Source organism: Phragmites australis, chromosome 7, assembly GCF_958298935.1.
Source record: "Phragmites australis chromosome 7, lpPhrAust1.1, whole genome shotgun sequence".
In the NCBI taxonomy this organism is placed as follows: domain Eukaryota; kingdom Viridiplantae; phylum Streptophyta; class Magnoliopsida; order Poales; family Poaceae; genus Phragmites; species Phragmites australis.
The window spans coordinates 33,203,059-33,226,201 of NC_084927.1; the positions used below are offsets into that span (position 1 = coordinate 33,203,059).

Genomic DNA, 23,143 nt, shown 5'->3' on the forward strand with positions numbered 1-23,143 from the left:
TATTGTAGCATACATTGTTGCACCTCATTCATACTCATCATTGAATGTATTCTTCTTTAGTGAACGAGAATCCAAAGCGTGACGTGGGTGTGGTTGAAGGTGACACCGAGCCACACGGGTTCTGTGAATTTTGTGCAGGTAGCATTAGACAACCACCTGAGCAGCAAGGTAAGCATCTAAGCATGTTTCTCCATTAATGTGGATCATATGTTTCTAATGTGATAAAATATACTTTATGTACGTTATGCATGTTATTGAGTCGATGTCGGGTCTTGTATGCGTATAACCTATATTGATGCATTACATCCCTTGTCTTGAGATATTGATAATCCTTGTATTATATCCTTGTAACCAGGGTTTAACTTGATGTTGTCTAATTCAAAGGTTAACCGAATTGCTTAGCCATGCTTAGGTTCTTCAGTAGAAGTCAAGCGGTGAAATGAATTCATTGTTCGTGATCTATAGGCTTTAATTACTGTTACATTGATAACAATATTGGGTTGATGGTGTTGGTTGGTTGAGTAGTGGGGATGAGGTGAGATGTGGGCGGTGTTAGTAGTGTTTCTCCTGCCCCGATGTGGAGTTCCCTGGGGTAGGTCGGGAGAGGAAACCGAACACCGTAGACCGCTTGCGTCGCTTAAGCACCGATCATTATTACAGTTGGCTCTAGCTCTTACCGTACTTACTACATGCCAATCTAATGGTAAGATAAATCGAATATCTTTGTAGCTATAATTATTTGAGCTTGCACATCGACGGTGTAAGCGAGCGGGCTTGTAAGAGACACTTGAAGTTGCTCCAAGGGTTAAGTTAAGTAGGCTCCACACCGAGCAATGACTGATTCAAATGGTTATGGTTTATTGGGAAAGGTTCACACGAGTACCCCCCTTGAGGGGAGTTGTGTGGTCACTCAAATCGTATGATCCTCGATTGTTCTGGGTAAAGTTGTACCCCCTGCAGGGTGTAAAAACATTTCGAAATGATGCGTTGTAGGTCATGAGCATGCTTTTGTCTATTTGCAGCAGTCGTAGAGTTTCGAGTGTGGTTTGAGGTGGTTGATGGGTTGATATGGTTCTTTACGGATATTATTACTATAGTTGCTTTTGCATATATGTTCAGTTGATGGTTCTGGGTTAGATAGTTATGTTGGTTAAGTCTAGATGCTCACATATATTTTTTGTCAAATTTTTCTTTCGCATAAAAATTTACTTAATCATGTGGTCGTATTCTTTCTAACATCCCAATTCATAATCTTTGGAGTCAGGTTATCTATAAGTATCCAATATAGAGTAAGTTTTGCGAATACCTTTGTACTCACGCTGCTCTTTCAGGTGCTACCAGCGAGGAAAAGCTGATCTTTGGCTACTTCAAGCCCGCCGAGGGTGGTGGTGGGCACGAGTAGTCAAATACTCGGAGGCCGTGCTTGTGTGATGGAGCCTAAGGGCATATGGCTCCATCTTACATTTGTTGTTTATAGTTTTAGCTTCCGCTGTATAGTTCTCTTATGTTTAGGAGTTGGTTAGTTTTAGTCTTCTCCTAGCTTTCTTTGCTATAAATTGTAAGAAATTGTGGATGCTTAAAAAATTATAATATAATTAAATTACTTGATCTTTGTTAAGCTTTGTTGTGATGTAAAATGTTGGAAATACATGTGTTCCGATCTTAGGCACAAAACATGTGCCGGGACTACCGGAGTGGTATTCTGATTAATCATTGAAGTCGTGATTAAGTAAATGATAGATTTAATGATTAATTAAAATACTGTTTGGATGGTTTCTTACACGCTCAATCAATGACCGGGCCAAGTTGAACCACCATAGATACAATCTCCGGACCCAAAAAATTAATACAGTCTGGTTCTAGCTCATGCCTCAGGTCCGGCCTCCTCCTTATCTCTTTCTCTCTTTCTCTCTCCCTTATCTCTTCAAAAACCGGCACTGATATTGTTTTTGAGCCGGCACTGATGACCTTTTTGTGGTACTGAAGGAATAATCCTACATTGTATAAGGTGGTACGTCGGCACCTTAGAGTCTTGATGACTCGCTGGTACCGTGAGCCTTGGCGGCTCATGCTTGTTGACCCTCTAATTTGGTGTGGAGCGATAGTAAGACACTTGTATGGGGACGTAAAGACCCTTGCCTTAGTGGCTCGAGCTACAAAGTGAAAACGACGACAAGTGACTGGAAGAGAGGCTTGTGGTGAGACCTTACCTTAGTAACTTGGTAGCTCAACCTACTTGAGGCATATGTGGCTCAAGGGCTGTGACAGGGTGCTGTCCGGAAGTAATAGCCTAGGTGGCTGCTTCAACCTGAACTAGAAGTGGCATTTATGCCATCGATACCACGAGATAAAAATCTCTTGTGCCAAGTTTTATCTCCGGGTTTATGGAGCCATCGAATTTATGCCATTGAAGCAATCTGAATCCTCCAGATTTAACTCGGACTATCCAGGTGGGAAGATTATCCGGGAGAGGCTCCAAGCGAGGGTACTTGGTTAAAAGCACCACGAATTATCCGGACCCTCTGGGTCTAACCCAAACTATCCAGGTTAGGCAGACTTGCACTTCTCAATGATATTCCTTGCTCGATTAGACTCGCATGTTAAATCTATCATACATAAACATACATATACACTATAGAAAGGGTTCTAGACCCAACTTGTACCCTAAACGCTAACAACTTTTTAGGACAATTCATCAAAGTTTTCACTGGGCTGCCCGGACTATCTGGATTCTATTCGGACTATCCAGGTTGTCCAGAGAAGTTGCTTCAAGAGAGAAAACTCGATCTAATTTGCGAGACTCTCCAAATCAAAGTGGAACATGTTTAAGATAGTTCATAGAGTCTAGAACTCACTCATCAACCTAGCAATGCGATTCCTAGCACAAATCTCATATGAATCATCTTTTTTTCTTCAAAGCTCAAGAACTCGAGAACTCTGTAAACTTAGCTCCAAACTCGAAATTGACCCACTAATTCATGCATTATTGCCGGGGGAAGCCTAAGGGACTTACCCATGATACTTGTGGAGGTTGGTGACCACCGAGTGATGAAGAAAACAAAGAAATCACCCGGGAAGAGGAGTCCAACCGCGGTTCCTCATGCTTCAAGCAAGAACACCAAGAACTTCAAGAACGGATCAAAATGCAAATGAATTGGATAGATGGGAAGCTTATGAGCTAGTAATCGCGTGAATACCACATATGTACCTCGATACGGCTTCTAGAAGGAGGAATCGAGGGAGAAAGAGAGAGCTTGAGAGGAAGGGGGTTGCTCGGGATGCACGGTGGGAGTGAGAGAGAGCTAGGAGCGAGAGGGAGTTGGTGGGGACTGCTGCCCTAACAGGAGATGGGGTGGTTGGCCACCGATGTGAGCCCACATGCTAGAGAAAGAAACCCGTTTCAATTGCAAATTTGTTTCTTTCTCTCATCCAATTGACTTAAAAATGTGCTCTAATACTCCGAAACAAAATTACTCAAAATTAAATCTAATACTTATGAAGCATGATTAGGCTTATTACGTAATTACGGCTTTGGGACGTGACAGTTACGGTCTACGTAGATCTCGTTGGGCAAATGGCGGTCCACGTACGAAGATTATTCAACTGTTTTGAATACTATTTCTATTTGAGCCTTGGGAGCCCATCAGCATGCATTCCTAGCCTTCATCGTGCAGTTTTGACTGGTCTCGTCATTTTTGGGTGTGTTTGATTGCCTGAATTCCCCGCCCCCCCCCCCCTAATCTAGCTCGGTGGATATATATAATATCAAGAAGAAGCGTATTTAGTTGCCTGGATCCACTGTTCCTGCTTGCATAAGCGGATGCAAAAATACGGCATCATCCTGGTTGAGCGGATGCAAGCTTACCCACTTGTCAGTGTCACAAAATTATCTTCATGCAAGTAACCAATCACAATCTCAATTCTTGCATCCGCTTTTGTGGCCTCAGATTCAGTGAACCAAACAGAAAATCAGCTCAACCTATGTAGACATATACAATCAACCAAACACTCTTTTTTTTAACACATATGACTCCACTAAGCCTGCTTTCCGTCAGCTTGCTTATACGATTCAGCTCTACAAACCCTCGTTCGAGCAACCAAACACACCCTTCGTGTAAAGGTGTCAGCCTTGCCGCGTGAAGCTAAGTGAATTGGTTATGTGGTACCCAATCAAATTAGTATCCAATTGCGAACCCGCTCGTAGGACTTTGGTCGTTTCGTCGATAGGCGAACAACCGGTCGAGTTTGACTCCTGACCTCACATCGGGGCTTCCCTTGTAAATATAATTCTTTCAAACAGTCTCGAGCGCTTGTGGACCACAATAGGAGTACTACGTGTCCATCGCTTGCAGAGCTAGAGGCTTCGTGAATCTCTGAAGTAGGAGTGTGTGTATAGGTGGGAGGTCTAGCTTGTGTCTTAAGGTGTGTGTAGGGCATGATGTGCATTTGGGCGTTTATTCAGATACTACAGTTTGTACCCTAGTGTTGAGGCTATAGAAAAAATTAGTATTCGATTTCTTTGAAGCAGTTGCACAGGTTTAAGAAGTGCAGTTCTGACTTCTCATCTTCCTGAGAAGTTTAGAGAGACTACCTGAGAAGCGCAAGTTGATTGGGGTCAGCGGCTGCTGGTCCATTGGATGTTCTGCAGGGATACAAAGCGATCTATTGCAAAAAAAAAGAGCAAAACACAAATCACATCGACGTGTAGGTTCATGTAGTGCTATGCCGCTCCTGCACGTAAAAAAGGCTAGATAGGCTCTGTCAGAGCGAAAAAAAAAAGAAAGTTCTCATTTTTCTAGGTCCTCATGTTGCTCGTGTGGGGTGACTCGGGGGCGTTTGCCTCCCGGCGCCCTAGCCACCGCAGCCCTCTCCCTTTGCCGGCAACGGCAACCAGCGATAGCTAGCGGCCACACCATGTGGTGTGCCCCTGCGTTTTCCTCCCCCCTTTCTCACCCTTCTCTCTTTCTCTTTTTCTACAGACCTGTTTTCGACACACCCCTTATGAATGGCGTCGCTCTATGCTCTGACTGGCCGGATCCAGCCTTCGAAGGCCCGGATCTCACCCTCCCCTTCGGGCTCAGCGACCTCCAAGCCTTGACATCACCGCTTCGAATGCATTACTGGTGTCATGGAGTCCGTACTCCTGCGTGTGCTCCAGGTGCTCACCGCGCTCCTTTAGTCCCACGCCGCACCGCTGCTGTCGGTCCGTGTCGCGTGCACAAATCTGTGCCGGTGGGCCGCGGATTCGCGATGATCCTGTTCGGTTCTGGGTGCGGTGGCCTAGTGCCTGCTGGTAATTGGAGGTGGCCAGGATCCGCCTTTTTGCTTCATGCAGGTCCAGGTGTTGCGTTGTGCCGGTGTTTCTCAAGGCTATGGCTGCGGACCCTCTCCACCCCTCTGTGCTCGCATCATAGCCCCCCATCGTTATCTGTGATCCCCCCCTTACCAGATTTGTCTCATCTCCCCCAGATCTGGCCCACGAAGAGCTCGATGGTACGGTGGTGGCTCGGGGTGGCGCGCGTGTGGAAGGGTTGGCTAGTTGATCTGTCGGCGGCTTGTCGGTTGGGGTGCGGGAGCTACGGGCAAAAGCCCTGTTCGGCTTCTTGCGGACGCAGACAACAGTGGTGCCTGAGGCGTACTTCCCTTCTTGAAGGTGTTATCGTGATGCCCCCTCCCACACCTCTAAGTTGGAGACTCTACGGGTGAAAACTGAACTCCGAGTGTACGAACAGGCGATGGCGGCATCTGCAGACGTCATTCCCTCCTTGGAGATGGCATAATGGAGATCCCTTCTTGGGTTCGAGTGGCTGCAGGCTTGGGTGTGAATGTGGATCTTTTGGCGGTGTCTTCGACCACACCGAACCTTGGACATTCTCTTTTGTCAGATTATTTTTGCCTCATTGGTGTTGCTCTCCACGTGGAGCTAGCCATGCAGTAGGGTAGTCAATGCTGCTGCGTCAGGGAGAGGGGCGACGGAGCTTGGCAATGATGACACGGTGCATGACTTCCCCTGTGGCAGAGGCGGTAGATTGAGACTGTAGTTGCAGATCGCCATAGGAAGTTGGAGCTACATTTGCGCTTTGTAACGATAATCTACGGCGGTTTTCATCAGTTGTATTGTCTAAATGATCATTGGTATGACCTATTTCGGGTTTTTCTTCCGACGAAGTTGTATTGGTTTTTATCCTAATTTTCTCGTAAAGTAAACTAACTCTCTTCTTCTAATATAAAATTAGCGGAGCTCATTTCGTGTTTCGAAAAAAAGACTGTCAGAGCCCGATTCTCGGTTTCGAATCGTGAGATGCTATGATGTGTCGATAACAAACTGTTGTTTTTATTACGGAGAGTCGATTACAATCTTTCATGGCGTGGAAATGCTATCTGAGCGACGCGTTTGCAGCCGTGGGGGCGCATAGCTACATGTGGTCCGAGCCCTTTTTATCATGATCGGACGATTCGAGCTGAGTGTTTGCGTCCGCCGGCAACGTATGCAGGCATCTCTTTGCTCTTGAAACTTCAGACGCGGAAAAGAGAGAAATGATGCAACTAGCAGCTACTAGAGTCTAGATATCTGTTCTAAAAAAATAGGATCGTATATGGTACATGTTTTGCTCTGGTGGATGCAAGCTGGTGCCCGGTGCTCTATTTCCCCCGAAACGTGCAGCTCCATCGACCACCGGTGGGCGGTTGCAGAAAACTCATGTCAAGATTTGAAACAAACCAAAGTCGTCGCCGAAGCCGACCTCCACAAGGAACATCATCGCCAGCACTTGAACTCGATTGGTTTGTGTCACAGTCTCCACAAGGAACATCATCGCCAGAACTTGACCACGCTCGTGAGACGGTAGCTGGACGATTTGTTACAGTGGTTTACAGTTCATCGCCAGCACTTAAAGCACGACTCGTTTGTGTCAGTCTGATTGACTCAGTCGCGGACTCCGTTCAAGCATACCACAATAGATTATAACGTGATTAGTCTACTACTGATTCAGTTTAATTTTGCCGCCTGCGTTACATGATTGAAATCTCGACTCTTAAAGATTTCTGGCAAGTGAAATAGTGACGCCGACACGGGGAGCTAAATCGATCTAGTGGCACTCCGCGTCATCTGACGAAAGACCAAGCGCGCCGAACACGGCATGGCGGCATGGCGGCATGGGCTTCGAGCTTCGAAAAGCGAAAGACCTCGTGCGCCACTTCTATTTATCTTCCCCACCGCTGCGTCACAAATTCTCCCACACGAGCAAGAACTCCCCGGAGACTTTGAGCTTGCAGTGCATGTGCATTCCACAACGTTTCTCTCCGCCAAAACCAAGCTATATATGCTCAGTGCTCCTGTGATCTGAGTCTTCGCAAAAGGACACCTTCAAACATTCGAGCGCGCGCATTGGCACAGCTAGTCCCATATGGCATGTTTAACTCTGCTCCCATGCCTCTTGCTGCTTAGCCTCGTCATGCTGCTTGCCGTCGCGGCCAGCGGCGACAACTCTACTCTCTCCGGACAGATCCGCATAAACTGCGGCTCGTCTGTCTCGGCCACCGACTCGGACGGCCGGACATGGGACGGTGACGCCGCCTCCAGGTTTGCGCCATCGGTGGCCGGCGTCGCGTCCGGTGCGTCGTACGTGGACCCGTCGCTCCCGTCCACCGTCCCGTACATGACCGCGCGCGTGTTCGCCTCCAGCTACACGTACTCCTTCCCCGTCAGCCCCGGCCGCGTGTTCCTCCGCCTCTTCTTCTACCCGTCCGCATACGGCGACCGCGGCGCCGCCGCCGCCCTCTTCGGCGTCACCGCGGGCGGCGTCACGCTGCTGGATGACTTCAACGCGTCCCAAACCGCGCTGGCGCTCAACTACGCTTACCTCGTCCGCGAGTTCTCCTTGAACGTCAGCTCCGGCGGCAACCTCGACGTCACCTTCACCCCGTCCGGGCAGAGCGCCTCCGGCTCCCGCCACTACGCGTTCGTGAACGGCATCGAGATCGTGGCCATGCCGGACATGTTCACGAAGGCAGTGCCAACCTTCGCCAACGGCGGGCGCCCGGACCCGATGCCGATCCGCGCCGACACGGCATTCCAAACCATGTACCGCCTCAACGTCGGCGGCAGGGCCGTCTCCCCGGGAGACGACTCCGACCTCCTGTACCGCACGTGGGACAACGACGTCCCTTACATATTCGGCGCGGCATTCGGCGTATCCTATGGGAAAGACAGCAACGTGAGCATCCAGTATGGTCCGGCCGTGCCGCCGTACGTCGCGCCGGAGAGCGTGTACGCCTCGGCGAGGTCGATGGGCCCCAACGCGCAGATCAACCTGAACTACAACCTCACCTGGGCCCTACCCGTCGACGCCGGGTTCTACTACATCGTAAGGCTCCACTTCTGCGAGATCCAGTACCCGATAACAAAGCTGAACCAGCGAGCCTTCTACATCTACATCAACAACCAGACGGCTCTGGCGGACATGGACGTGATAGGTCGGAGCGGGGGCGTCGGCAGGCCGGTGTACACCGACTACCTCGTCGTCACGGTGCCGGGGTCCAGCCAGACGGACCTGTGGGTCGAGCTGCACCCGGACGTGAACACCAGGCCGGAGTATTACGACGCGATCCTGAACGGCCTCGAGGTGTTCAAGCTCCAGAGGTACGACAGCGACAGCCTCGCCGGCCCGAATCCGCCGATCCTACAGCAGGTCCAGATCAACGCGGTGGAAGGCAGCGGAGCTGGAACCAAGAAGAAGAGCGGTGCGTTTGCAGCAGCATGGGCCGCGGCCGCCGGTGGCCTCGTCGCGGTGTTGGTGGGCTGCATCTGCGCGTGGGCTATCTGCAGGCGGAAGAGGAAGGCCGCTTCAGCGGTCGTTCACGTGCCGCAGGCCGTCCGTGAAACACCGGCTTATGTAATCCTGGGCCAAACTAAAATCCCTGCCTTTTCCTACCCGGCCCGTTAATAAATGCGGCCATACATGTCGCCATGCTGGGCTCGTACTTTGGTCGGCCTTCAACGGAAGATCTGTAACTGGGTCATTGTAATTGGGCCCTGATGGCAACCTCCTCTCGACTTTATTTATTTATTTATTTTTCAAAATTATAAAAAAATATGCATTTATCTATTATATTATTTAAGGAGAAAATGAGCCATCATGTTGTTCTTATAGTCATGAAATTATCACGTTAATCAGAAAAAGAAAAAGATATAAATCACTCATTGTTATGAACATCTAACGATCTAAACTAAACCAAAGAACTCATATCAAATGCAACTAATAAATAGTTAAATTTGAAAACCAAAGAGTAGTATCAAATAAGATTAATAAGTACTTAAATTCGGAATTAAAAATTATAAAAAATTAGCAGTTCGATTTCCATTTGGTTTGGGAAGCAAAATATCTAAATAAAGAGTCCAAATAAAATAAAATTAATAATAATTAAAATTAGGGTTAGAATAGAAAAAATAAGATCCATATCAAATATATATATATATAAATTATTATAAAAATCAAATATCTAAATAAAAAGTCCATGTAAAATACAATTAAGCAATAGCTAAAATTCATATAAAAAATAATGAAAAAAAATCTAAATTCTTACTAAGATAATATATTAAGAAATATTATGTAGCTTAAGGTCGTCACATCAAACAGATAGCAAGCAAGGCATAGAACACGATCATTGGAAATCTATTCTGATTTTGGTTAAGTTGTCTACACATGACGCACGATTTTAACAGTTAATCAAAATATATACGAATCAAATCAATTTACGATTCAAGTACAAGTTTAGAGCATAAATAATTTTCTTTTTCACTAACATAATTTTATTTCTTTTTCTAGTTTTATATGTTTTGTATTGAAGGACTCTAACTTAAAAAAACTAATGAGACTAATTAATATTATCGTGATAAAATATTATAACGAGATTAGTCAAACTATTAGCGTGTGACACGTTACTAGTGTTGAAAATTTAGACCAAAGGACATGTCATCTGTCCCACTGATGATAGGTCCACGTGACACGCCGGCCGGTACTTGTCCCATATTTTGCGAATTCTGAAAAATAAAAAATGTATAAAAAAATGGCCTTCTCTCCTGTTCTGTTCTTCAGCTTCGCTCCCATGTGAGCGCCAATTGCGTGTGAGCCGGACAGATGTTTGGATTAGGTTGCCATTACTTTTCGGTCGTCTTGGTGAACAACATTTCACTAACAAATTGGGCTGGTTTCCGTTCGGATCCTTCACGGAGTTCGCACTCGGCCACAATTCGTGGTGGATCAACCGAAATGGAAGCTTGGAAGAGTTCTTCCGTGCGGATCCAAGCAAGAAAGCTCTTGCCTCGCGACAGCATTCCCGGGTGATGTCACGGGGGGATTAGGTCACATACAGATCACAGAGATCGCATGTTTGGTTGGCTTTCTCCCAGCAGGGACAGCAATGTAACTTGTTATGCTGGTTTAAGTTACATCATTGAGCTGAATTCGTTTGTCATCAATAGTCCGTGGCACGTCGTCAGGTAACCAACATCCACGAGACACTTTGTTACAGTGCGGAGCGAAGCAGTCCAGTGAAAGTTAGGTGACTGAAACCATTGTACGATGGTGTCTTGTATCAGATTGTTATTCTTGTCAGTAACTTCATCCGTTCACCAGATGTGATTTCCAAGCTACCATAACAAACGGTGAATCAGTAAAACTGAGGTACTATGTGACAACGAGACTCTGACAAGTTTCTTCCATTATTCTTGGTGGCGCCACCTTCAACGTTGGAGAGCTACTCCATTAGAAAGTTTTGACGCCTGGCATCATCATGAGAGCGCAGCTCCAGCAAGATCGAAGAGGTAGAAGAAACAGCGCAGGGGAAAAGAAAAAAGAAATGGCAGGACAGCGCGCAAGTGCATCTCATGCTCATCATAACTGAGGCAGCAAAAGCGAACGCTATGAGGCAGGGAATTCATCACCAAAGCGCCGATCCTTTACACAATTACGCCCCCTCCCCCGATACGGCTCCCGTCTCGAACTGCAGCCACGACCACAGAAATGAGAAAAACCAATTGACAAACCGGCCCGCCGCATGCTGAGTGTGCAAGCCAAGCAATCTCGTGCGGTTCCTTTGCTTTGGATCAAAAGGCACGGGCTGCTCGAATCTTTCGCACTAACGAAAGGCATGACCCTTCCAGGGTGAAGGCCACCGCTGCACACTTGCGTCCTGTGAGCAGTGAGCTCGTGCTCCATCTTGGGAGAATCTCTTCTTCACTGACGAAAGCATGGCAGCAGTAGTCACCAGTAACTCAAACTGATAGGGCGCCGTCTTGGGATAGTCTACTCGCAGTAGAAGTCCGACGTCCCAGACCATGGCATGCAACCCAACTGTATCTTTCATTCCACTGCCCGTGATACTTGTCAAGTGGCAACTAGTACTGCTGGTTCAGTGATCACTGATCGGTACAGACACTAATACTGTTATCCGCACGGCCTCCGTGTACATGTGCTGGCCCATGTGGATCTAAGTAACTAAACGGAGATCTAATCATGGATCTAACTCATTGTTAAAAATATAACACGTTCATCGATCATGGTGTAACAATTTCAGAGCTAATCTCCCCTCTCTCATTTTCAATTTGAGCCTGCAAATCTGCCACCTGATGGCACGTCACAGCTCGTAAGTGTGTCGAAGGGAAGCAAGGGACCCGGGGCTTGGCGACGTGTCTTAGAGAGTTCTTAACGGTGTTGGGCACGCAAATTAATATTTGGTGACACTACAGCATGCACGACAACGCGGTGATGCTTTACGCTATCTTGGTGGCACTTCACTCTGATCCGACGGCCATTATTGGCGCTACCATTTGGTGAACTACAGTGCTACTCCTGTTTACCAGCGTCTGCCGGTGCAGTGCAGACGTACATTCGTTACGAAGATGGCCCCATCCGGGAGTATGGAAAACGGAATCAGTATCCCTCTGATGCGTTACGAAGGATTTGGTCGAATTGATGGCTCGATGCGCTGCAATCAATACCTGTCGGTCAGTGTATGCTCTATGCACTCTCTCCATGCATTGAGGAGTCGATGCACTAACATCTATTAGCTGACCGGAAAGGATTGCATGCAGAGAGTAACAAGGAAAACATAGTACTCCTACCAGTCACAAATATTTACTTTTTAGACAACAAAACCATCTACAGAGTGTAGTTTTTAATAAATCATTCGAAGAAAAAGAACACAATTACCGCTGCACGCCTCCTAAGTACTAAGAACATGATAGATATCAGAAATAGGGGAGGGGTTTTCGGAGTAACCAGATTTAGAGGGAGGCTGAGGTGACGGTCAGATTCACGGTGAGCAGTAGCTTGGTGGTACGGCAATGTGACGGTGGTGATAGGCTGGTGGTGGACGGGGTTAACGGTGAGGGAGTTCAAAAATAGATTGATTAGTTAGGGAGGTGCGGTGGGAGCAAATATGGCGATGTAAGAGCCGTCGAAGATGATCGGAGGCGGGTGGGGGAGAATTGCGGGAGGAAGAAATAGTCGAGGAGAAAGAAACGGATGGAAGAAGAAGATGACCGGTAACCGTTTTATTCTACACCATTAGATTAGAATAGGACGCATGTGATTCGTTGTCTGAAAAAATACAACACCCTTACCACGAGACAGTATACTAAATACAGAGTGGATTGGTTTACAAGGCAAGGATGACTTTCATTCCTGCAGGGATACGAGTGAGCCAGGGAGTAAGCCCGGCAACCACTATTTACTCCCGGCCTCTGCTTCCGCACCTCAGCACCAAGCCGCGCACTCCAAAGAACTTCGCGAATAGGAGGCGCGAGACCCCGTCCCCGGTCTCGCGCGCGGTGAAACCCATCCTATTCCTACCTAGGCAGCCTCGTCATGTCCTCCTCCTCCTCTCTCCCGTCTACCACGCCGCAGTCCGCCGGGGCCATCGGCGCCACCTCGCCCTACTACGCGTCGTCGTCCATCCTCCCTTCCCTCATGATCATCGCCGCGCTGCTCGCCTTCGTCTTCCTCGCCTCCGTCTCCATCCACCTCGTGCTCCGCTTCCTCGCCGACCGCTCGTCGTCGTCCGCCGCACCGCCGCGCCCTCGGGCCCTTCGCGACGAGGTGCACTCGGCCGGAACAGTGGGTGATACGACAGAACGGCTTGCCGCTGCAGCCGAGAGGAAGAAGGAGGAGGTGGGCGACGAGAAGCAGCGGCTGATCGACTCGCTGCCGCTGTTCACGATGGCGTCGGCGCTGGCGGCGCTGCCCAAGAGCTCGCCCGACTGCGCCGTCTGCCTCTCGCCGTTCACGCACGACGCCGAGCTGCGGCTGCTCCCTGCCTGCCGCCACGCGTTCCACGCCGCCTGCGTCGACGCCTGGCTCCGCACCACGCCATCCTGCCCGCTCTGCCGCGCCGCCGTCACGCACCCGCACCCCTCGCTCTCCGCCATGCTCGCCGCCGCCCAGCCGCCGCCGCCGGAGCCAAGAAGCAGGGACCGTTCCAGAAGCTTCGTCGTTGAGATCGGCACCGTCAGCAACCGCGGCTCCTCCGCGCCGGCCGGCGGCGGCGACAGGAACAGCCGCACCTACTCGCTCGGCTCCTTCGACTACCATATCGACGAGGAGGTGGAGGTCGTCGTGTCCCGCGTCGCTTGCGCCACTGCCGGGGAAGCCACCGTCAAGGAGGAGAATCCCGCAGCCCAGCAGGAGGCGCCGTCTCCTCCCGGTGAAACGGTGGCCGATGCAGCGGGGTCGTCGCGCGGCTGGCTGCGGGAGTACGTGGACCGGCTGGCCTCGTCGGCCTACTCGCTCTCCGAGCGGTGGAGCTCACGGTGGAGCCAGAGTCACCAAAGGCAGGAAGAACCGTGGCTGTGGGACGCGGAGGCAGGGGCAGTGGAGATGTCGACGCCGGGGCCGGACGAGGAGGAGACGGCGTTCATGGTGATGTACCGCTGGATCGCAGGGGTGTAAACGTAGTTGCATGAAGTTACAAGGCCCTTTGTATCAAGTTGCTAATTCAAGTTCAGGTGATCCAAATGTTTTGGAAGCTCCTGTTGACTGTGGGTGCATGGTAGGTGTGAGCAGTAGCAGCATCTGCACATAGTTCATCCTCGGACTTCGGATTCTGGAAAGCGGGGAAATAAGACGCCAAGATAGACAACGTGCATGCAGAATTGTTCTTTTCTATGGTTTAGTTCGTTGCATTGTATCAGTTCCTTTCTCCAAGGATGAGGTTGTCATCTGTCATCTACTCATGTGTGCCTCCGTGCGTGTGTGACTGTATGTGGTGTGTCACACAACTCACAAACGTGGCAGTCACAGGTGTCAGCATGAGAGCCAGATGGGAAAGGCCATGTCATCCTGTTCAACGTGGACTGCAGGTTCTGCTGGTAATGTGAGCGGAAAGAATGGGTTCCGGTACCCATTTCTTTCTTCTACTTGAACAGAGTCATTGACGATGCTGGCAACATTCTTGCCGATGCGTGTAAGTATGGATTGCCATGCCTGGTCTTGGAAAATCCAAATGCTTGGTTGGATTTGCAGGTTGTCCTTTTATAAATGTTCAGAAAACCCGTTCCAGACGCTTGAGTTGAAAACAAGATTGCTATATATCCATCAGGCAGTCAAGACTCAGTAGGATCCGGTCTATTGAATTTGGAAGACGGACTGCACTGATAGTTAGTGATCAGGCATTCATGCTGGTGCGACCTCGCAACAGCATGAGCTGCACCACACCTCACTTTCGATCCTCCTCGTCAATGCTAGTGTATCCGATTCCTACCTACGCATGCAAAAGTAGGAGTTTTTTTTGTTTTCTTCCAGATTCAAAGTGAAACTAATATCCAGCGTACTTGCGCGTCTATAAATCTTTGCGTGCATGGTGTACGTAGCATCGGTGCCACGGCCGGTGTGGCGTAGTCATGCATGCAGTATCGCGTATGAATGTCACGAGCAGGCGTTGCCCGGGAACGGACCTGCGCCCTGCACCGGCACGGCGGCACCCCTCCTCCAAAATTCTAATCAGAAACCGATCACGCTGGCCGCGTGCCGCCACGCGCAGCCCGAGTACGAGCGGTCGAGTGAAAGCAGAGCCGTGAGAAACCGGTCGAAGCTGATCGTCCTCACCCGTTCCCCGTGCAGAGCGGCGACCTGAAGGCGAAGGCATCGCAGTGCTGGCGACGGTCAAACTGCGTCCTCCCGGCCCCTGCCCCCTGCCGGCAGTGTCATCACTCGTCGGCAGCTGAGCTGATGTGGTTTGGTCACCAGCTCTATCCATGAGGAGTCGAAGGCCATGACGAGAGCAGAGCTCCCCTGCAACCGTGGTCGACGCCGCGACACAAAAAGCGTTGCTTTTGGCAACAAACGGGGGCTCTGACCGTATGGTTTGGTGCAACGATTCCAGACGAGTCATCCGTCATGTCACTTGGCCAGTCCGAACTATTTTACCCTCACGTTTAGCGTTGGGTGTTTAGCTTACCAGTACCATTCAGGTAAGCAGAGCAGCGTCAGTGCAAGTGCAACTGCTACGTACGAGTTCTTGTTGGTCTGACCACTAACGCGACACAGGTGCAGTTACCGGCACTAGTAGGTGCTGTCGACCGAGAAGTGCGGAGACTGCTTCAGGGCATTCGTTACCTTTGTCTGAGGGAAAAAAAGTTTCATTCAGGACCTGATGAGAGACGATTAAGAATAATTGCATTGCAGTGCACTCTTAATACGCTGCAGAGCTTCTAGAAAAGGCGTTGGAGCTGTTGAGCAGCCGCTTGTTTCGAGGGGTGGTGGCCGGAGGGAGCAGGTTGCGAGAGAACTCAGACCTCTCTGAGCCTAGGTGCAAAACGGCACACGAGTGCCACGGATTTTGTGTCTTGTGCAGGCGAAGACTCACGGGCAAGTTTGGGCCCGTATCCAGTCCGCGGGAAGTGAGCGCTTGGGCGTGCGAGGACGGCACGACGCCGACTGGCCGAGGCCCGAGGGTGCACGCACCCAATAGGCAGCTGCGCAGAGGAGTGAGTGGGCGGGCGCAGGGGGGGCTCGCAAGACGTACGCCGACGGAGACAGGGCCAGGGGAGTGAGGGGCCATGATGTACTGGTTCGCCGGACGCGCCGCGCCATGGGCCTGCGGCCTGGAGGGCAGGGACGCGCTTCTTGTCGATGACCGCCGAGAACGGCAGGTTCACCAAACGGGGATCAGCAGCGGCGACAATTTTCTGTTCTCAAACGGTGGCTGCAGGAATAGACGACGATCAACGTCGACGGAATAGCGCCGGATGCGCCCTTCTCGCGATCTTGCACTCGCCGTCACGTTCGTAACAGTACACTTGCATCAGTTTCACAAACGGGCTGTGATCGTCGTCTATTCATGCAAGCGGGCCTTGCAGAGAGAGAGGAGAACTGAAGCCCAAATAGCTAGTTGACTCGATCCTGTCTGGTATATGAGGCATGCCGTTTTAACGGCCCTGTTTGTATTTTGAACGGCCCAGTTTCTATTTTGAACTTTCGACCGCTTAGAACGTATATAATGAGGCGACGTCAGCTATCTAAAAATAAGTCTGTAGGAATAAGACTGTGATTAGAGGAGGGTAAATAGATATTTTAATATTTTTTTTATGAAATTGATAGCGTTCTTCTATTTGGACCACTCAAAATACCTCAAAACTCAAATTGAAGCAAAAATAGAGAGAAGTTTTAACAAAAAAAAATCGAGACAACACGACTCCACGGATGATATATGAACTATAAGTTCTATTTAAGATCAATTCAGATGTTTTAGCACTCGAAAAATCACAATTTGTAACGAAACAAAAAAAAATGAACACCGAGCAACAAAAATCTTCAAGTTGATTGTTTAGAGGTAAGAGAATTCAAGAATCCATTACATAAATGTGTGTATGTGACTTTTATATCTCTAGCAATTAGATCAGTATGTGGTGAGTAAGGTAAGTGTTAAAACCAACTACCTGACGATCGGCCTTAAATGATGCAAGCGGTCTACGGTGCCCGGGTTCCTCTCCCGAACTGCCCCCAGAACTTTCCTTCGAGGCAGCGTCACCCCTAACACCGCCCACATCTCACCTCATACTCATCACTCATCCAAACAACACCCACATGACCATATACGTGAAAAAGTAGTAAGCCCTAAGCTCGTGAACAACGATCAAACTATTGCTTGTCTTCTACCGAGGACCTATACATTGCTAATCATTTCGATCGACTCTTAGATATTTACCACGTTACCAAGGCTATAAGGATATCGATGAAAAATTCAAGGTAGGGACTATGCAATTAACATAGATTGTATCCATAAAAACCCGACATCGACTCCCCATACATGCAAACCTATACATAAGTATAGTTTATCAATATTTAGATTTAATTCAATTCGACAAAGGTGCAATATGATAGATGCACTGGCTCAAATAGGTGGGGCACGTCGGGATTGCCCTCGGCCTCCGAGATCGACGGATCGGCGTGCTTTATGAAGCATAACACGTGCAATAATAAGCACAAATAAAATGCAATAATACATACTACAATATGCACATGATGAACTGCCATCAAATATGCCACATAATGCATGAAAATATTTTTTCTAGTTAGAGAAAGTCATAAGAAAACTAACAAAATTGGGTTAACCCATTTTGAACTTGTGAATAATTAATGGCGAATTAATCAAGCCTTAACCTAATTAATTAATCTCAGAAAATTAATTAATTAATTAATGGCTTGGGATATTTTTAATAGGTAGTTTTAGTTATTATGAAGAAAAAATTGGTTTCATAAATTTTGGAGTTACAGAGAATTTATTATGAATTTTACAAGTTTCAGCAAACAGTAAATTATGTTGAAAATGGTTCTGCTGAGTTGACCGCGGTCAGACCGCCAACATGGGCGGTCAGACTGCCGGGGGTTGTGGTCAGACTGCCAGCAAACAGAGAGGTTTGGGTTCTGGTGGTCAGACTGGCCCGAGGGTTGGTCGGACTCCTGGAACGGCGATCAGACCGCCCAGAAACGCAGTCAGACCGCTGTATGCAGGCGAGGGAACTTTGTGAGCTCGCCGGCGACCATTCCAGTGATTCCGGTGGCTTTTAGGGTGGGGATTTGGACATAAAGTATCATCTTGACCTCCTCTACCGCATAGGACCACACGCATAAGCCAAAATCGACCAAAACTTGGCTATTGCTACCAAAACATCAAGAACTCATGAACTTCAACCCTAGCTCCAAGTTCTTATATTTCGACCAACCAAATCGTGCATTCATACCATGGGAGCCTAGGAGAGTCACCCAAGACGCTTTGCCGAGCTTGAGGACCGTCAGTTGAAGGAGAAAACAGAGGGAAAAGCTCGGTAGACGAAAAAACACAGTGTTCCTCACGTTTCAACCATAAACACCAAAAGACATCAAATACGGCCCAAATCTTTTGGGAAAGAGTAAACAAATTGGAGGGATAGGAAGCTTATGAGCTAAGGATCGCGTGAGTACCACATGCATACCTCAAATGTTTCTCTTGAGGTCGGATTTTGGGAGAAAGGGAGAGAGAGCTTGAGAGTGGAGTGAGAGCTCTTACTCTCCTTGCTTAGGACGATTGGGAGAGGAGAGAGGAACAGGAGTGGGAGTGAGGGAGTAGGTGGGGCTGCTGCCCAAGTGGAGGGAGAGATGGTGGGGCTAGTTGGTGGGCCCACGTACAAGAGAGAAGTCCGTTTAACTGCGAATTCAATTCCTTTCTCTCCCGAATTTCCTTCTCTCATCCAATTGACTTTTAACGAAGTGCATTAGTATTCCCAATTACAATTACATAAAATTAAACATAATACTTAAAAAAACATAATTATGCTTAATTGCGTGATTAAGGATTTGGGACGTGACAATATTGAACTTTTTAAACTTTTTTCAGATATTGACTAATGGATCCCTCTTTGTTGTAGGGCTTTTGACACGTATATGTGTTGTGATCCAAAGTATGATCCAAATGAGGCGCGCACATTGATACATAAGACCACCTTCACGGTAAATATCAGCAGATATATTTGCAAATACTCTTCTACTATATCTTTTTCTTTCAAATAGGCGGTTTCTTTTCTCTCCAGTGCCACCAACAACCACAGGGCAATGTCCTGGTGTGATATGTTTGCAAGAGAAGACAGCTGAAATCCTGATTTTGCTTCAGGATGCAGCCAGAAAACAGGTAAATCCCTTCAAGGGATGAGCACATTAGTGACAGATAAAAATATCACACGTCGCTAAAGAGGTCATCTGTGACGAGTTGTAACCGCACCCCGTTACTGGGACATGGTCATTAGTGACGGGTACATTTATCACTCGTCCTTAATGATTGGATCATCAGTAATGGGTGCATTTACCATTTATCACTAATGATCCAGTTACAATAACGGGTTTATTTACCACCCGTTACTAATGACCGAATCATAGTGATGAAAGCATTTAACACTCGTCACTAATGATCGAATCCCAGTAATAAAGTGCAGTTACTACTCGTCACTAGTGACCGAGTCTCAGTAACAAGTTATAACCTCATCCATCACTGATAAGCATCATTAGTGATGGAAAACATATCTGCTATCTGCTCTGCCTATAGTAGATGCACCTTAGTGCCAGATCTCGACTGTGATTCATTATTGGTGACTGTCATTAGTGACGGATGGACACCCATTACTAATGAATCATCATTAGTGACTAATAACAATTATCACCTGTCATTAATATACTGTTCTTACGTAGTAATGTGTTTTTCAGTTTCATTACTAGTTTAATGTTTTCTAGTTAATTATGTAATATTTTTTAATTTAGTGTGAAGTCACAGTAATTTCAAATAGGTGAAGCCCAAAGGATCGGATCGAGTACAGGCCTGTGGGCGCCGTGCGACGCACGCAGAGGCAGTGTTGGAGGCGGCGCCCTCGAGTCGAAGGCGCAAAATCTGACTGGAATTTGACGGGCCTCTGACGTTTATGTACAGTTGGGCAGGCAAATAGCCTTGATTCGGTTGCAGGAATCCCTTTCTTTTCCGCACGTACAGGAAAACAATCTTATTGCTGACCCATGCTCCACGGAAAATGTTGGTTCGGCCCGTGGCATATGGAAAGCAAGATTTGGCCCGACAACTAAGAAGAGCTTGTCGAGCGCGCACAGAACTCTTCCCTGGTGCTGTTTTCTTTCTCTTCCAGACAAACAGTAAGTGCGTGTGCTCATCCTGGTCTCTTGCTCGTCGTTTTGACTTTAAGCACGGGCAGCGTGCAGAACTGCAGATTTCTTCCTCCCACTCCAGAGTGGCAAATTGCAGACTGTGCATGCTGCAAGCAAAGTGAAAAAGACCGGACACCCCGCACTAGTTCTGCGAGAGAACGAGACGAGAGGAAAGCGGCGAGAGAAGCAAGACGCAAGGAGCCTGAGCTCCTACTGTGAAGCGCAGCCCTCCGCGCTGCAGCGAAACCAACGGCCGGACCCTCTTCGTCCACTCGTCACTGGTTTCCATTCCCTCTCCTCGTTCCTTTTCTCTCGAAACAGGGGTCATCCTCGACTTCTATTGTTAGAAACCAAAGCTCACTCTCCGATCCACGCATGCCATTTCGTTCTCTCCATCGCAAAACACGTGGCGTCGCGGTCCTTCTGCCTCCCTGCACTGCTCTCATCTCCTCCTCCTCCTGTCCTGGACGATCCCACAGAAGGTGACAGTGTCTCTAATAAAATGGCCGATGGCAACAGCGGCAACAACAACAATGGCGCCACGAACACGAACAACGGCGAGGTACAGATACAAATCCCAGGTCAGTTCGCCACTGCTAAACGTTTGGCATTCTTGCCAGTCGCTACATTTTGCTTACCATTTGTTTCTCTCGTATATAGAATTTTTATAGCCCAATAGTGTATTGAGTTTTTCTTGGAGAAGTCAGGGCGAATTTAGGAGGTGGATCCGGTGGTGAAGGGAGAATTCTTTGCATGGATCAGATTTCAGGCATTTAGCTTTCCAATATGTGGGACAGTTCTTCTTCCCTAGTTTTTTTAGGGGGAAACTTCTTCCGCAGTTTCTTTAAGGACTCGCGTAGTTCCACTGCGAATGTGAAATTGGATCTGGTTCACAATCCCTGTTTTATTTATCTAAGAAAGAGCGTTCCACTGCAAATTTGTAGCAGGGCTTGTGATTCAGTTACCTTGTGAACTAAGATGTTAATACGCAATTACGAAAACAGTAGAATCTTTTTATTGCTTCTCGCAATTGTAAAGATAAATATAAGTTTGTTAAAAGGTGCAATGCAACCTTATAAGATTCTCCCAGCAGGCTGCAGTTCAAGGGAAAAAAAATGATACTAGAGCTAGTTTTGTCATAGTAATATTAGAATTATCTAAGAATATTTCTTACGGAAGAATAGATACTGTAGATATTTTGTATCATTGTATTTAGGGCGTTACAACTTACAAGTGTTAGGCACCCAAAAGGGGGTAATCTATTTCTGATTGCTGAAAGAAAGGGGAAAAGTTTGTTACTCGTGTTGAATAGAAAATTCCCAAAAGTAAATAAAAAACTTGTTACTCACATCACTACGGTTTGCGTTATAAACCACAGGACCATCGAAAGCTGAAGGTCCAGCAACTCAGGAGGATGCACCATCGGGAAGCTTTGAAGTCAAGAATTGGAGATGGTGGTTCATGGTGGCAGCCGATGTTTTGTTCCTGATCGCTGGTCAAACATCAGCAACACTGCTTGGGAGATACTACTACAGTCAAGGTGGCAGCAGCAGGTGGATATCTACATTTGTGCAAACTGCCGGCTTTCCCATGTTGTTCTTTGGCTTGTTCTTTTTCCCTTCAAAGTCGTCTTCCACCCAAACTAACAGCGACACTCCCATCGCCAAACTTGCTCTCATATACATTGTCTTGGGGCTCATCATAGCCGCTGATGACATGATGCATTCCAATGGACTGTTGTATCTTCCAGTCTCGACCTATTCTCTCATTTGCGCTAGTCAGCTGGCCTTCAATGTTGTCTTCTCATACGTCCTAAACTCTCAGAAACTCACTGGTTTGATCTTAAACTCTGTGGTCCTGCTTACTTTGTCTGCTTTACTCCTTGGAGTCAATGAAGAACCTCATGGATCTGTTGGTGTCTCAAGAGGAAAGTATCTCCTTGGTTTCCTGTTGACGTTAGGAGCGTCAGGCACATACTCACTTATCCTTTCTTTGATGCAACTTACGTTCAAGAATGTGATCAAGAAGCAGACGTTCTCGGCTGTTTTGAACATGCAGATATATACGGCACTTGTGGCAAGTTTTGCTTCTCTTGTTGGACTATTTGCAAGTGGTGAATACAAGTCTTTGAAAGGGGAGATGGACAAGTTCAAATCCGGGCAGTTCTCTTATCTGATGACATTGGTGTGGACATCCGTATCTTGGCAGGTCGCTTCTGTTGGAATGGTGGGTTTAATCTTCGAGGTATCATCGTTGTTCTCGAATGTGATCAGCACCTTCTCTCTACCTATTGTTCCTCTTTTTGGTGTGATGATCTTTCATGACAAGATGAACGGAGTAAAGATCATAGCCATGCTAATTTCCCTATGGGGTTTCGTTTCATATGTCTATCAACACTATCTTGACGATAAGAAGGCTAGAAAGGCTATAGCTAATAGTAAGTAGGGAGATTGATAGAGCCGGCTACGATCTTGTGATAGAAATGCTCTCTGCCAATTTAATTTGTTGGCTGTGAGGTTCTAGGAGTTGATTATTTATGTTAATTTGCAATACATTTCGTCACGAAAATATAGTTTTTTTTGTATCATTTATATTGTAGCTATACAATTTTGCTTAATATTATTAGTCTTATTTTTGTTCCGCATTTGTGGAAGGATGTATGCAGTGGAATAAAAGATGATAAATTTATTGAGGAAATACTCTCTTCATCTTATTCTTTATTGAAACTATACTTCAGGCACCTGTTTCTTAAAAAAAATAAAAAATCAGGCGACGAATATTAGACGGCTGATTCCAATCCAATGGTCTAGAACCAAGCAAGTATTATTCATCTTCTTCCTCCGTTCTTTTTTCTCATAGCGCTGACTGTTTCTTCCTCCCGCGATGCATTGATGTGCTCTCATGTGCCGCCTGCCTCTTGCCACCTTTAGTGGCGCCCCTGCAGCTGGATCCGCGCCCACTGC

The 23,143-nt window shown here is 47.6% G+C and overlaps 3 protein-coding genes across 3 annotated transcripts; all 3 read left to right on the plus strand.

Annotated features, from left to right (window-relative positions):
• Window positions 1–7,162: 7,162 nt before the first annotated feature.
• LOC133924857 (receptor-like protein kinase FERONIA) lies at window positions 7,163–9,064 on the plus strand. Its single transcript, XM_062370586.1, has one exon. It carries the CDS (start codon window positions 7,407–7,409, stop codon window positions 8,943–8,945), a length of 1,539 nt encoding a protein of 512 aa, XP_062226570.1. The 5' UTR covers window positions 7,163–7,406; the 3' UTR covers window positions 8,946–9,064.
• A 3,640-nt stretch (window positions 9,065–12,704) lies between these two features.
• On the plus strand, window positions 12,705–14,375 carry LOC133923638 (E3 ubiquitin-protein ligase ATL4-like). The gene has a single exon (XM_062368919.1). It carries the CDS (start codon window positions 12,870–12,872, stop codon window positions 13,947–13,949), a length of 1,080 nt encoding a protein of 359 aa, XP_062224903.1. The 5' UTR covers window positions 12,705–12,869; the 3' UTR covers window positions 13,950–14,375.
• A 6,190-nt stretch (window positions 14,376–20,565) lies between these two features.
• On the plus strand, window positions 20,566–22,625 carry LOC133925595 (probable purine permease 11). Its single transcript, XM_062371470.1, has 2 exons — window positions 20,566–20,761; window positions 21,559–22,625. Exons 1-2 carry the CDS (start codon window positions 20,683–20,685, stop codon window positions 22,623–22,625), a joined length of 1,146 nt encoding a protein of 381 aa, XP_062227454.1. The 5' UTR covers window positions 20,566–20,682.
• Window positions 22,626–23,143: the final 518 nt, after the last annotated feature.